Source organism: Nanorana parkeri, unplaced genomic scaffold (genome assembly GCF_000935625.1).
Source record: "Nanorana parkeri isolate BGI_ZX_2015 unplaced genomic scaffold, ASM93562v1 scaffold691, whole genome shotgun sequence".
Lineage (NCBI taxonomy): Eukaryota > Metazoa > Chordata > Amphibia > Anura > Dicroglossidae > Nanorana > Nanorana parkeri.
In genome coordinates this window covers 141,838-157,841 of record NW_017306959.1, presented here as the reverse complement: position 1 = coordinate 157,841, position 16,004 = coordinate 141,838, and the positions used below count along the sequence as shown (strand labels likewise).

Genomic DNA, 16,004 nt, shown 5'->3' with positions numbered 1-16,004 from the left:
TTGCATATCACCAGCAACAGGATGTGGCCCCTTGGTCATTTATATGGTTTAAAGCATGGAGACACAGTGCTACGTTCATAATTAAATCCAGTCAGCTTTTTCAAATGCACTCCTTCATTCCCTACCAAGTGCAGACTAAACAGTAGCTTTAACTCATTAGCTAGGTCCTCATCCCTGTCACCCCCCTGGCTAATGACATATGCACAGAGAAGTGACATATGACACAGGACAGACATAGGTGTCTTTGACATGTTTACTCTAATTGATGGTCTGACTACAACTTCTCTATGCTGTGTGAGGCAAGATGGTGACACCCAGCAGGGCAAGATTAAGTTAATTGGCTCCTTTCTAAATTGGCCCTAGTATGTGTGTGTATGTATGCATATAAGATGGGATGTTGTAAAGTAGTCACCGCTCCAAGCTCACTCCCGTGATGGACTACAATCTCACGTTTAGTTTACTATTTCATATTGAAGGTATATGATATCACGGGAGTGAGCTTGGAACAGTGGCTACATTACAACACACACAGGGACCATGTGGAACAAAAGTAGCCACCCTCCAGAAGGAAGGACAGTGTCAGCACCAATTCAGAGATGATTTGAGGATCTTCAGCCGAGTGATACACAAATAAGATACATTTTTGTTAATAGTTAAGGTACTTGAATCTATTTTTAAGATTTAACTCCTGAGTTTAATGTCACTTTAAGCACACTACATAGTCATTTTGTGGGGTGTTGCAACAGTCTGCTCTTCAACTTGTGTGTATGCTACTTGTATAGGTGTTTCATAAGGCAATCTGATGTCTACAGTTTTAAGTAATTTTGCACACTGGAATTTCCCTAATATTGGTCTATATCACAAAGTAGTTGCCTCCACTTTATGTGTGTCAGGCACACAACTAGCAGAAATAGATAGCCATAGGTGTTCTGTATTTTCTGTTACCCAAAATAGGTTGAAGTGTAGCTTATGGTACCCATAGACATTTTATGACAGTCTGATGATCTAGCCAGGCCATGATCTAATGCCTATAGGCTTTCTGCAGACAATGCCACCAAAGGCTCATCAGGAGCACAAGTGACTGGACAGGGACAGCAATCTTGTCCAATTGCTGTTTGTTTTTGTTTCCCCTAATGAGCCTAAAGAAGACTTATTTGCAATGTGTCTTCCCTGCCTCTTCCCCTTGGTCAGTTTAGGAAATGTAAACGGTAAAGTTGCCTCAGAACTGTCAGATTGTGTCTGCATATACAACCATCATGCTTTTTCCAGTTAGATTATTATTATTAAGGTTTATTCTGAACAGTCAGTAAAAGGTCAGTGCATTACTGTATAAATCCGTAATGGAAATGATGCTGTCCATGTGGCCTTGGCCTTCATTTTTTGTGAACTCTATTACCTAACAAAGAGCAGTGCTGTTTGTGTAACGCTTGCCTTGTTTTTTTTATGTTGATTTATTATCTTACAGCTTGAAAGTGGACTTGAAATGAACAGAATATTTCTGTCTGCGGCTGCACAGAATGCTTCCCAGCGGAAGGAAAAGAAAAAGAAGCAATTACAGGTAATTATAATGCAAAGGAGATGAAGAAGTAATGTTGATTACATCAGTTAAGTGTTTTAAAGAAAAGAATAAACCTGTCATTACTTTTATATACAAAATGGAAAGTGGGTTTTTCTTTTTATATTTCAGCTTGTAAGCGATTTGCATTGGTGTATCTGAACTAATTGCTATGTTTTACATTGTTCTGTTTCCTAATCGGAAATAATCATGCCTCCTGAATTTTTTTTTTTTTATATACTGCCGTTTCTGTGATAGGAGAAAGCAGCCTTTAAAATGTGCTAGACAGCATTTATATACCATAGAAAGGTGACAAATGGGAACTTTCTGACTACCTGTCACATTTTTTACTTATTTTTTGTTAATATTGCACCAGTGCTAGTTATTAATTGTCATTGATAATTATAATGTGTGTTATTTTGTTTTAAGCAGAAGAAACCTGCAGTAAGTAAGCCTACTCCTGACCTGAGAATGTCTTTGAAGGCAGGTGATCTCCCATTTGTAGCTGGTAAAGTGAGTATATATGTATTTTATTTTAAATTTCTGTTGATGGTTATAGATGGCTTATCTGGGCCTGCACATTACATATGTGTTGGTAAATGTGACTGAAGCAAAATCTGACAGTGTGTCCAGCTTTAGGTTTCATGTACACAGTTGTTAGGGTCAGAAAAAAACTCTAATGCAATCTGCTTTTGTGCTACTTTAACTTGCTTTTGGTTGCTTTGACTTGGTTATGAGTTGAATAGAGCTAGTTGTGTATTTCCATTGACTTGTGTAAGGAAGGAAAGCAGTTTAGCTGCAAATAAATGCCCTTACACAGGTTACTAATTAATGCAACCGTTCCTCTAGTCTGTTGTAGGGGTACCTTAAACTATTAGTGATAGCAATGAAGATCACCAGCAATTGCAAAATGTAATAAATCCACGGGTTCTTTTTATTGTAGAATGTCACATGTATCATATAGCCAACGTTTCTGAACCCCGCAGGATCCCTTCATCAGGGCAAACATAGTGACAAATTAATAAATGTAAAGAACTCTTATTTGTAATCGGAGTCTACTTACCTGGGACTGGAAAGCGCATGCCTGGCAGAAACCTGCTGACGACCGGAAAGCCCGCTACCTACGATAGATGCTTCTAACCTGTGTACTAAACAAAATAGACAACAACACAAACATACAGGCCTGGGATGTGCCATGGTCCGGGTGGACAGTACACCAATATGGGGGCATACACTGAGTATGAAGTAAGGCAACCGAGGGATTGGGAGGGGGGGTCGCGCCGTCGGATCCCTGCGTACCCGGAAGCCTGGCACGGGTGGCTTAAGAGAGCTGAGGATCCGCAGACTCCTCCCACAAATACAGGCTAACTGGTTAGCCTTAAACATACACCCATACACACAGGTGCTAAGAACCTCCGCTAGGCGTCGTATTGACGTCATAGCCCAGACTTTCAAAAAAACATAACAGAGAAAATAAAAATAATGACACATATCAATAGAGGCAAAAAGATGGCCAAGTGACATCACAAGTAAAAAAAACTCAGCAAAGGTGCCCATTTCTGTTGACTACACTATTAGTGTACATTGACTGCTGGAGCTGAGTACGTCTGATTTAAGGAATTTTGTCAGATTTGTGCAATAAAATGTTTTTTTCACCGTAGTCTCAATAACAGTATCTGCTTTTCCAGTACTAATAGGATTGACAATTTACACAAAAAGAAACAAGTTAAAAAAAACAAAAACATTTTTCTAGCATTTTTCCCTAGTATTTATTAATGTTTACACTTGTCTGTTTCTCCTACATATAATGGTATTTCATATGTCCACCTTTTGCACAGTGTATAGTCTAAAACCCGGGTGGACAAGTTAATATTGAATTCAGGAACCAGTCTGTCCAATCCAGGAACCAGAGGGATATTTTTTTAGGAGCCAGCTCCGTTGACACCAACAAGAGAAAACCTCAAAAGTTAGACACCAGCTGTCATTTATAAGGAGCATCGGCTACCTGGCCCTGGGATTTGTCTAAAATCAACAAAACCACTTTACCATTTGTAAAGAATGTAAAGAATCTATGTAAAAATATTTAGAGAAACATTTAAGATATTGTGTTTGTGCAGCAGGAAATTGGGGTTTAATAATGCTGGTTTGTGTTCGAAGTGACTGAATGACATTTGTACATTATTGTATAAATATCAAATCATTACGTTGTGAAAGCCAAAGTCATCTAGGACAGTGATTGTTTTACCCATATATCTCTTTAGCAACAGGTCCGTTATAATAGTGATCTTTTGCTCACTGTTAACAGCTAGGAGAAGGATATTTAAAATGATGTTACTGCAGCAGTGGCTGAGCAGGCCTCATTCACACTAGAAACGGCCGGCACGTACAGCTCCGTGCTGCGTGCACGGCCGTATCGAGCATCTCCCGGGAAGAACAGGTGCTGCATGTGATTTAGTACGCAGCCCCGTCCTTATCTATGGGACTACGTGACCATACGCCCCCCTACGGTCACCTCAAGTGCAGGTCCGTACGGGTGCGTGTTTCCTGGCTCGGATGCAGACAGGATCCATCCTGTCAGCGTACGGGTACGCGCACCCGCATGGACGTGCAGGGCGGGTGAGCATAGGTTGGGGTACGCCCGCGTAGTCCCATAGAGAAGGACAGAGGCTGCGTACTAATCATACGCAGCACCAGTCCTTCCCGGGAGCTGAGCGATACGGCCGTGCATACAGCACGGAGCTTTACGTGCCGGCCGTTTCTAGTGTGAATGTGCTAAAGCTCAACTTCGGGGGGAAAATTTTTCAAAATGCACAAGCTAGGTAAGTTACTACTAGTAATAAGTATATTAGGAGTGGATGAGTGCTGCTTACTATACAAAACATACCTTGACTGAAGTCGTCTTCTGCATAGAGCGCTGCATTTCCAGCGTTGCTCGAATTAAGCAATGTGGCTGTGATAGTGAGCCATTCGCTGTCACAGACATACCTGTTTTATAGCAAAATCAGTTATCTGCTCCTACTTTACTATTATTAGGGATAACTTATTTAACCTGTGCAGCTTCTACAATCAGAATTTTTCTAGGAGTTCAGGTTTAATTTGCCATTTGCAGCAGGGCTCTACAGGATATGTGGATGACATTAGCTTTCACAGCTTTTAGCAAGCTCTGTAGCATGATCTAAAGGCCAACAGCTGATCGATTCAGTGCTGTCTCCAAGAAATGGGTAATTAGAAAGTCTTTAGTAAAAGGATTGTTATAGGACACAGTTTTGTGTCTAGAAAGGCTTAGGAATAATCCTGTCTTTAACACCTCAACAGCATGAAGGGATGTTTTCAATGCACTTTGCTGTGATACCATAGGATACCGTTTTTATTTCATTTTTTTTTTTAACATTTCAGTGGAGGCAAGAATAAGGTGTTATAGTGGATTTCACCAGCATCTCCTGTGTTTCTGTTGGCATGAGTGTCATTATTACAGATTAGTTTTTGAAGGTAGTTAGACATGTGAATAGTTGTGGTTTGAGGCTTCCCATCAACCAGCTGTATCTAATGTGCAATGTACATAAACGTTCTTTTTATTTTTTCCTTTTTTTTTTTCTTTGAAGTCTACCAGTACCAGTCATTCTCTGAGTGCAAATGTGCAGAGTGTTATGCACATGATTAAGCATCAAAGCCAGAGCCCACATAGTACACAGACACGGTCAAAATCTGCAGGACACAAGCCAGTTAGTCTTGCAGGAACAAGCAGGAGTTCAGCCTGTGCAGCGCTCTCTACAGGTGATAGCCTGACTGATCTACTACATGCTCTACAGGGCGAGCTGGAGGACATGAATTTGTAAGTACAGAATGTGCTGTTTCTGGTTATTGTAATATTTAATGCTTTTATATTATTGCATAATTGTTCACAATAGTTTATTTCAATTGTGCTTTTTTTTTTTAGCTTTGAATATAATGAAAAAAATAATTTTGCTATAGAAAAATTGTTGTCAGATACGGTAATCAAAATACATCTTACTATATGCAAATATCCATGTCTCCAAAAATACAAATGTAAATGACCTGTAACAAGTTGTTTCTTTTTCATCCATCGAGGGACACAGGAAGGCTTTCACCTTGGGGTTATATTGCTGCCTACAGGAGAATTGGACACTGGCAAAAAAAAATGTAGGCCAGCCCAGGATAACCCCTCCTTCTACCCTCTTGCCTCAGTTTTTAGCTAGTGCTCTAGGAGGATGGATGTCTTCTCCTTTTTTTTTTTTTCTATTTTTTTTCAAGACCATTTATTTCATTTGAGACTTTTTCTACATCACTGCTTGAGCTTGTCTCTTCCATTGCAGCTATCCAGCATGGCTGTCCTCACCCTGACTTTTGCAGTGTCGCGTCTGAACCCCACTGGAGTGGACGTTGTATGGATAGCCTGGAAGTGACTTTAATCTGGTAGCCGGTTATTCCATTTAGGGCTTTCCAGGTCCATTGCTGCTGCCAGTGCCTCACTGCTTGCCCTGTCTCTGAAGATTCACTTTGTGAGTAAGCCGGTCGGGCTGCGCATCGGGAGCTATGCCTATTACATGGGTCATTGGATGCATTTAAAATCCCCAGCTTTCTGCAGATTGTGCCGTGGAAGGGACTGAGTGCTGATGTCATCCACCGAGTGAAGTGTCATGCACACTCTCTTTCCCTCCATGCAGTATCTAGGAAGCAAATCCTGCTGCTGCTCCTGCTTGCAAAGAGCCATGTGGAACTTTGATCTTCAACTCATCCCTCTACCTGCCTACAGTGACTTTGGTCACCTCTGTCCATCTGACCCTCCCCTCCTGAAAGCTTTCTAAATTTCGCAAGTACCTGAGGTTTGCCTCTCATCCAGAGTCTATACATTACCTTGCTGCCATTCAGTTGCATTATGCCTGATTCGATCTAGGGGAACAGTCCTGCTGTAACAGCTGCCCTCAGATCACACTGTAATAAATGCTGTGCGGCTGTACCTACTAATAGTGCTGACGTCTGCAGCCTGGAATCCTGTTGCCCTCCATTGCTATTACTCCCAAAATAAGTGATTGTTTCGATTCTTATTGATGCATTGTGCACCATTCTGAATTTAGAGGATCAGCTTCGCATGTATATTAACGGGCATCGCTGCCCGTTTTTAAATACCGGCCATTTCCCGCTCGCGTGCGCCTGACGGCGCGCGCAAGGGGGCGTGTCTGAGCGGACGTCTAGAGACGCCCGCTCAGATCGAGAGAGCTCCTGGCCGGCCGTTTTTTTACTACGGCCGGCCCGGAGGTAGTTAAAGAACCTAAGGCTGCAAAGACTTTTCTATTGCACCCAATGTTCCGACTCTTTCTCCATGAAGATTGGAAATACCCTAACAAGCTGTTTGTTCCCCCCGAGTACTTATTAGCTTGGTACCTGTTTAGGGGAATTTTGTACAAAAGTGTTCTACCTCTTTGTGGAACCAGCAGTGTCCTGCCTCAGCAAAGCGACTATCTTACCAGTGGAGGATGTACCTGTATTTAAGGATCCAACCGATAAGTGGTTGGAAGCCCTCTCTAGCACTAGTTCTCGCTGGCAGGCCTGCTCTTCACCCTGGCTTGGCTCTTACTTACTCTGCTAATCCATGGCTAACTGGTCAAAATCCTTTAAAAGAGATAGTACCACTGCTGTAGTTGATCCTTTGATTATAGGACACATAAAACAAATGGGTGTAGCTTTAAGCTTCAGTTATGACAGGCTAGAGACTTTCTGGCTTACTTTTTGCATAAGGCAGTTTTGTTAAAGTGCTGGACTGTGCAACCTGCTTCCAAGAATACTCTAATCTGCATGGCCCGCAAGGTCTCCCAGGATCTACTCTTGATACCATTATCAAGGACACTACTGGTGGCAAGAGCACCCATCTTCCTCAGTGGAAGAACCCTAAGGAGCCGACTGCAAAGTCTTCCCTCTCTTTATCTGTTGTGGAAAATCCACTTAATTTCTCCACTCCCTTGCCCTCAACATTGAGAAACTTGGTTACCAGTCCACCTGCAAGGTCTGGGACTCCGTTTGCCAAATCTTCAGACAAGCTTTTCTTCAGCATAAGTCCCCACTTTCCAGGGTAGGGGGATGTTTTTAACATTCGTGGACACTTGGATAGTTTGCATTTTAGACACTTGGATGGAGCAGGTGATATCCCAGGGCAACAAACTAGAGTTTTGCTCCTTGCCCCCTCCTCAGTTTCCTACTTTCAACCTTACTGTTTGATCGCACAGATTAGCAGATCTCCATCTAGGCCCCTTGTGTCTTCTGCACCAAGGTGTTTTTGCCCTAGTTCCTGTGGCAGAATGGTTTTAAGGACTTTACTTAAACATATTCACCATTCCCAAACCCAAAGGGGTGTCTGCACCATCTTGGCTCTCAAAGCTCTAAATTCCCTCATTCATGCTCCGAATTTCTGCATGATATCCACCAGGTCTGTCTTCGCCTCCCTTTACCCTTTGTTTTTTCTGGAAAACAGGACACCTACATGTCCCCATTTTGCCATCACATCAGCATTTTCTACGCTTTGCTATTGCAGCCCTGCCCTTCAGCCTCTTGTCTGCACCTCAGGTGCTCGCCAAGGTGCTGTCCCCAGTATTAGCCCTACAGCACTCTCGTGTTATCCCCTTTGTGGGATATTTGGACAACCTCCTGTTCAGGGAAGAGACGGTGCAGACTGACAGAGTGTCGTATCACAGACTCTGCAAGCTCAAATTTGACCTCCTCTAGTCCAGGAGTTGTTCGATGTCCTGACTCTTGGGCCTGATGGTAGGATCCTTCACGGCAGTCCCATATGCCCAGTTTCACTCTAGACCTAGGCAACATCCTGTCATTGTGGGACATGTCAGGTAACTGAGAACTATGAGGTGAGGGATTTCCACTCATCCTCATAGTTAGAGCCGACCTGTGACATTGAAACTGTCACACGTCGGCTCTATAGATTGGGAAGTGAGCTCACTTCCCGATCATCTCCTTGCAGAGAGTGGTGACTGTCAGTCACCGCTCCCCGCAGGGATTCCCCTCTCCGTTCCTCCAGTGCTGACTGGATAACTGACTGGGTGGCGGTCACAGCTGGCTCTGCCTCTAGATAGGCAGAGCCCGTTGTCAATCAGCCAGCTTGGTTGAGCTTGACAGTATTGTCAGGATCCGTCCGGGCTGTGGTGATCTCCATATCTAGGGGGCAATGGCCCGCTATATACTGAGCTTTGGGTCACGGGAGGAGGTTAGTATATGTCCTCCCGTGACCCTAAAGAGAACTATGGAATAAAAAGGTTTCCCCATAGTTCTCTTTTAAGTATTTGTTTGTCACTGGGGACCAAGTTGTCCCTGGCCTAGAAGTTCAGGAAGCTGGCTATGGAATTGGGCACACCCTTCTTCCGGTCTTCCGGAAGATCCTCACAATGGATGCCTCACAATGGATGCCAGCCTGTCAGGGTGGGGAGGAGACCTAGGTACCGCTCAGTGCAGGGGATTTGGCCGTTGAGGGAGTTCCATCTCTTGATCAACATCCTGGAACTTTGGGTGATTTTGCTGTCACTGCAGTGCTGGACCATCCTACTGGAAGGTCATTTGGTCCAGCTTTGGATGGAAAAACGCCACAGAGGTGGCGGTGGCATACATAAGCCAACAGGAAGAAATCAGCAGTCTTGCCATTGCAGGATAGGTAGATCGGATCCCACACTGGGCATAACTTCACATTCCTGCTTTGTTCCCCGTGTACATCCAGGCATGGACAAATGGCAGACAGAGTTGATTAGCTGACAGCACCTGGACCCGGGGGAGTACACTCAAAGGTGTTCCAGAACCTTTGCCGCAAGTGGGGCACACCAGAGGTGGACCTTGTGGCCTCCAGTTCAACAATAAACTGGGCAGGTTTGTCTCCAGGTACAGGGATCCTCCTAGTGGAAGCAGAGGATGCTCTGTGGGCTCTTCGAGATCAACCTGATCTTTTTTTTCAAAGACCAATTTACCATCCTGCTTCATTGTTGCTGGTTTCATCAACAATGAAGGATCGTTGAAGCCCAGGTTTTGAGAGACAGGGGCATATCTGAATCTGTGATACCTACATAACATCCACATGTGACTTGTGGCCTCTTAGCTGTACTTGATTGTTATAGAAAAATATTAAGTAAAATCTAAAAGCTTCATTCGACAGTTTAAAAGAATCCTATAAAATATAACCTTTCAGCACCAAACACAAAATATAAACACTATTTATATATTTTTTATTACAATTTCAGGGCAACAGCACACAAATAGCCCTCTCTCTCTGAGCTGTAGGCACTCTCCTGTTCTCTGTTGGTTCTTTTTCTCTAGGGCCTGTTAGTGTGTTTGCTGTGTTCCCCATCCCTTAGTTGGACTTCTTTTGGATGTGCTAAAGGTGAAAGACTTCCCGTGTCCCTCGAGAATGAGAACATATGCATGAGAACATAAATAGGATTTTTGTACTTCTTGGAGTCCATTAAGGGAACACAGATCCCACCCTTCTGTGTTTATGGTTGTACTTTTGGTATTAGTTTGCTACAAAACTGAGGCATGTTGGTAGGAGGGGTTATCCTGGTCTTGCCTAGTGTTTTTTGTTTGCCAGTGTCCCTTCTTCTGTAGGCTGCAGTATAATCCAATGGTAAAATACTTTTTGTGTCCCTCAGTGGCCTTCATTCAAGAAAATGATTTTACATCGAGTACAAACATGCTTTTTTTTCTTATTTTTTTAGTGAATATGATGAGCTATTGAAGCAAATAAATGAGACAAAAGACACTGATATGCGTGAAGATTTAGAACGTGAGATGGAGTGCCTTGTCAAACAAATGGAAACCAAAAGTGATCAGATCCTGAAGCTGAAGAGACATCAGCAAAATGTAAGCAGTTTCATGATAAATAACAGCCATAAACTATAATGCAGTCTGGATGTTTCAAGGATATTGCATTCCATACTATAATGATAGCTATGTTATTTTATTAATAAATGTCTAATATATTTATCCATCTCCTAAATTATAGATAAATGGTTGTTTTTAAAATACAAATGCAATAGTTTTTGTTTGACTGCTGTCTCTAGAGAACCATTCAGATAAGTGTGCTTTGCAGTGTAGTTTAGTCAGTGCAGGCTTGTTTCAATGCATTACAGCACACCATTGCTCTGTTATTTTGCACTTAACTAGCCCTAAAACATCCAGTTGGCTAGGAATATAATGCCTGTGGCAGCGATGAACAGATGTTCCCTCATTTCTATACCTGTTCTAGGGCAGTGACTCAGAAAGTACAGTACTGAAGTCATTGTATTAGCATGACATCCAGGAAACTAGTATTTTTGGATGAGGAGGTCCACTATACTTGCTTAATAAAGGTTTCCTTTATTCTGCATGCTGAAGGGCTTATTAAATTTAGGTTTATAGTCATACCTTTTCCAGCACAAGCAAAAAATCCACCTTACCATGCATAAATGAATACATACTGATGCTTCAGTTGTAAACAAGAGCCTTCTGTATCAATGTGTATTTATTTGCCCCCAACCACTAAGCATAATAAAACTTGGGGGCTGATGGAGAAGTAACTCCAGTTATTACTTTGGACATGCTGATATGGCCCATAATAATTGTAGCAGCGGTAAGTTAACCACTAACCAAACCGCAGATCCAAGGCCCCTCTAGGCTGCTGCCGCCAGCCATGTGTGCCAGCAGAGATAGGATTTATTCCATCCGCTCCCAGTAACTTTCAATAGATTCACATCTGCACCAGCCGCGTGGTTTCTGACATTTTGTTAAGCTAAAAAGCTTAATTGTACATTGACGGGAACTGCTAATCCAGCACGATCCTTTGCTGTGACATGTTTCGCCTCATTCTTGGGCTTAATGAAGTCTATGATTAGGCCCCATAGTGGAGTCAGAATGTGGAGTGGAGGATTGTAGTGGGATTACAGTTTCAGCCTATATGCAGTAATGCTATTTGAAAGAAAAACACCAGAGTTAAGACGTTGAGTACCTTCTCCTATGCAGAGTCAAGATTCTTAAAGCGGACCTTTTACCCATATTAAAATAATAAAAAACACACCTTTAGAAATGTTTCATAAGATTACAGATGAGATTTCCCAGCAATGCTTGGCTGATGGCAAGGCAATCCCAGTGTGCATTGCTTTGGCAAACTGAAGTAATTTTGCCCTTATAAAGCAGGAAGTGAATGCTCTGCAAGAGTACCGTATATACTCGAGTATAAGCCGTCCTTATAAGCCGAGATTTTCAGCCCATTTTTTTGGGTGAAAAGTGCCCCCCTCGGCTTATACTCGAGTCAGCGCCAGCGCGTCTTCTTACTTACCTCGCCGAGCGTCGCGTCACTGCTGCTCGGTGTGCGGCGCTCCGAGCGGGGTCATCTGGCAGTCTCCGGCCACCTAAATTAGGACCCGGAGACTGCCAGATGACCCCGCTCGGAGCGCCGCACACCGAGCAGCAGTGACGCGACGCTCGGCGAGGTAAGTAAGAAGACGCGCTGGCGCTGACTCGAGTATAAGCCGAGGGGGGCACTTTTCACCCAAAAAAATGGGCTGAAAATCTCGGCTTATACTCGAGTATATACGGTAAGTATTTCATGATCACAGCATTTTACACCTGACATGTCTATGTTACTATTAATCCATAGAGGGGTGCATTGGTAGAATTAGATTTTTGAGTGTAAAGGTCCGCTTTAACCTGCTTTATGGTACATCTCTGTATGATAATGAAACTCTATACTGTTCTGACTTTGTGGGAAAATGTGGATACAAGTTTCACATTCCATGTATTGAATCTATCTGTTGAAATGTACCAATTTCTCAGGTTCTTAGGCTCAAGAAAGCAGCTCAGTCAATGACGAAACTCTCTTCTAATGCCAGATCAGCTCTCACAGGACAGTCTTGCAAAGGAGACAGTCCTGTCACTCTAGTGAAGAAACAAGAGGCTTCAGCAAGAAGCTCTCCAGCTCCCAGTAGCAACGCTGCCCTTCAGCTGTTGAAAAACGTGCAGAAGATTCAGACAAATTTAAAGAAGGATGATATCATGTGGGAAAAGTGATTTTTCTTTTTTTGTATATATTCTTTTTTGCTGTGTGTGTGTGTGTGTAATACTAAGGTCTTCTCAATCCTGTGTGTGTACAGTGACTTCCAGCGCCTATTTATTTATTGTTAATATTTTAAATAAAGATTTTAAATTTTGTGTATTTGTATCCAGAATGACGTACATATGTGTACTTGTTTTATACTTTCAATAATTTATTTGTTTTCATTTTTGTACCACTGCTGATACCCTTCATTAATATATGCTCTGTTTACATGTACAGATGGTGTCTACTTATTTGAAGTCAGTAATACAATTTTGTACCACACTATCCTGTTTCAAATCGCATGTGTTTTAGATAAAAGGATACTTCTATGTAACATTTGTAAAGGAAAAACATGACAGGCATATCTATTTACTGCTCCTTTTTTTGTCCTCCTGAATTTGCAGCTAGCTACAGCGTTTCTGCTGTAGTTGGCTCCAATGCTTATCTATGCAGCTAAAAATCACTGGTGTGCCATCATGAGCAGCTGCATTGGTTAACATGGATGGCTGTTGAAGCTGGCTGCTACCTACAAACGCTGAAAAAAAAAAGTCAATTGCCAAGCAACACAAACCTTTTTATAGAATGCAATTCATTTTTTTTGGTGGCAGCAAAAATGCTATAGACAGTGATTCTGTTGTTGCTATACATCTAAATCCCTGCTAGAAAATCACCAGTATAACATCAGCCTTATAGCAATCTTATTTTATATGTTAAAGTGTATCTATAATGAGCCAAAATGACACGGTAGTGAATTAGAACCCCTGTCTGGTTTTACACCTGTCCAGGGTTCTGTTGGAGAGATATACTCTTATAGTCCTGTGGAAAACCTTTTTAGCAGATCGGAAGTGAAGGAAAATCTCCCACAGCAATGGTCAGAAGTTTTTTTTCTTTATCTATTTTAAGTAGGGAATGCTAGAACCCCTGTTAACTCTGTGGGACTTATGCACACGAGGGGCTGAGCCCATACAATGTATATTCTGTTGTATTTGCTAGGGATGTTCAGATACCGGTGCCGATACTTGGCATTTTCATGAGAACTACCAGGATCATAACGGTTGCAGCTGGGACCTGGCTCTGAAGCTCCACCACTGTCCTGAAATCATTCGTCTGTATTGTTTTAGAAAAACTTGTCACATGACAATAAACAAAAATAAATCAGTACTTGAAAAACTGGTATCTGTGCATATTTATAAAAACAATCTCATACATTAAAACAGGGATGTACAGATCCCAGGAGCTCTGTATGATCCTTAAAAATGACAGCTGCCTCCTAACTTTTGAATTTTTCTCTAGTCTAGTCTTGGAGCTGAAAAAGTATCTGTACATGTACTTGTACCGAGTACAGTACTTGGTATCTGAACATCCCTAGTATTTGCCCCTGCCAGGGAGCCACAGGTGCTGCGTACTGCTTCCCATAGAAGTCCATGGCTGTACGTGGTTATACACCGGTACTTGTGTGCAACCGCATATGCGTACCAATGCAGCAGTGCTCCCTCCAGCCTGTCTGCTCCTCTGCAGCAATGGTATGCCCCTCAGTGTCCTCAAGTCTTATACATTGCATTGGACGTCATGACTCACGGGACTGCTGCAGCAGAGGGGGAGAGATGCTCCAGGGATTGGTCTAAGAGCCGGCTGGCTCCAAGCATCAAGTGAGTATAGCTTTTTTTTTTTTTTTTTTTTTACCCTAGGCAAAAAAAAAACACTTAACCCTTGCAGTGCAGGGGTAGCCCCACTCCAAGGGGTAATAACATGTGTGCCTGGAGTTCTTCTTTAAGTTTAGATGTTCTTTAATGCTAAACTCCAGGCAAAATCAATATTTTCTAAATACAAAAGGCATGTATATTGTGAGTTGAATCTTGTTATCCTTTGAGCATTTCTTTCACATATGTGCAGTAATCCAGCATGAAACAACTGCACTTTCCTCTGTGGAGGTGTTTCTCATAATATAGAACTGTTGCTGCTGCTCTTTCTCCTTGTGCAGGGTGACTGGTCTTGCATCCACCACCTCCTGTAGTTCTCTCCAGGCAGCCTGTAGTGATTGGGACCTGCTTGATCCTTCTCACAGCTCAACTCTGCACAGGATATGTACAGCACAGTGATTATGCCGCCATTATTTTTACTAGATAATAACAGTGGATTTTTATCTTCTGTGGCTATTGAAGGATATATTTAAAGGCATATTACACTTTTTTTGCAAAACAAAATTATACATGTAAGCCCCCTTCACATCAGGAGCACCCTCCTTTCACAGAGTCTTCCCTCTCACTCTAGAGGCCCTCCTCTACATTAGAGCCCCCTCCTTTGACAACAGAGTCCCCCTTCACATTAGAAACCCCCCTTTCACATCAAAAGCCCTCTTTACATCACTAACCCTCATTTCATATCTGAACCCTCTTTTACATCAGAGTCCCCCCTTCACATCAGGGGCCCCTTTCACATCAGAGTCCCCCCTCTGCATTAGATCCCCCCTTTCATATCAGAATATCTCCTTCACATCAGAATGCCCCCTTCACATCAATATCCCCCCTTTACATTAGAGCCCCCCTTTCATATCGGAAACGCCCTCTTTCACATCAGAATAACCCCCTTCAGATCCGAAGTCCCCTCTTTTACATTAGAGCCCCCCTTTCATATCGGAAACGCCCTCTTTCACATCAGAATAACCCCCTTCAGATCCGAAGTCCCCTCTTTTACATTAGAGCCCCCCTTTCATATCGGAAACGCCCTCTTTCACATCAGAATAACCCCCTTCAGATCCGAAGTCCCCTCTTTTACATTAGAGCCCCCCTTTCATATCGGAAACGCCCTCTTTCACATCAGAATAACCCCCTTCAGATCCGAAGTCCCCTCTTTTACATTAGAGCCCCCCTTTCATATCGGAAACGCCCTCTTTCACATCAGAATAACCCCCTTCAGATCCGAAGTCCCCTCTTTTACATTAGAGCCCCCCTTTCATATCGGAAACGCCCTCTTTCACATCAGAATAACCCCCTTCAGATCCGAAGTCCCCTCTTTTACATTAGAGCCCCCCTTTCATATCGGAAACGCCCTCTTTCACATCAGAATAACCCCCTTCAGATCCGAAGTCCCCTCTTTTACATTAGAGCCCCCCTTTCATATCGGAAACGCCCTCTTTCACATCAGAATAACCCCCTTCAGATCCGAAGTCCCCTCTTTTACATTAGAGCCCCCCTTTCATATCAGAATCACCGCCTTTCACATCAGAGTCCCCACTTCAAGTAAGAAGACCCCTTCACATCAGAGTCTCCCTTTACATCAGAGCCCCCCCTTCCATATCAGAATCCCCCTTTACATCAGAGCAGCCTTTGCATAACAAGCCTGCCTGCACCATGGAAAGGCAGGTTACTG

General features: G+C 42.9%; 1 protein-coding gene across 2 annotated transcripts in view; it reads left to right on the top strand.

Annotated features, from left to right (window-relative positions):
- CEP57L1 (centrosomal protein 57 like 1) overlaps positions 1 to 12,916 on the top strand; it is a 21,368-nt gene extending 8,452 nt beyond the window's left edge. The window contains exons 6-10 of one of the 2 annotated variants that reach the window (XM_018563739.1): positions 1,466 to 1,558; positions 1,988 to 2,068; positions 5,158 to 5,387; positions 10,279 to 10,423; positions 12,374 to 12,916. In XM_018563739.1, the coding sequence (XP_018419241.1) occupies positions 1,466 to 1,558; positions 1,988 to 2,068; positions 5,158 to 5,387; positions 10,279 to 10,423; positions 12,374 to 12,607 (783 nt within the window). In that variant the 3' untranslated portion in view covers positions 12,608 to 12,916. The remainder of the gene's footprint in view (positions 1 to 1,465; positions 1,559 to 1,987; positions 2,069 to 5,157; positions 5,388 to 10,278; positions 10,424 to 12,373) is intronic. The other variant, XM_018563740.1, reaches the window with a different exon arrangement.
- The last annotated feature ends 3,088 nt before the right edge of the window (positions 12,917 to 16,004 follow it).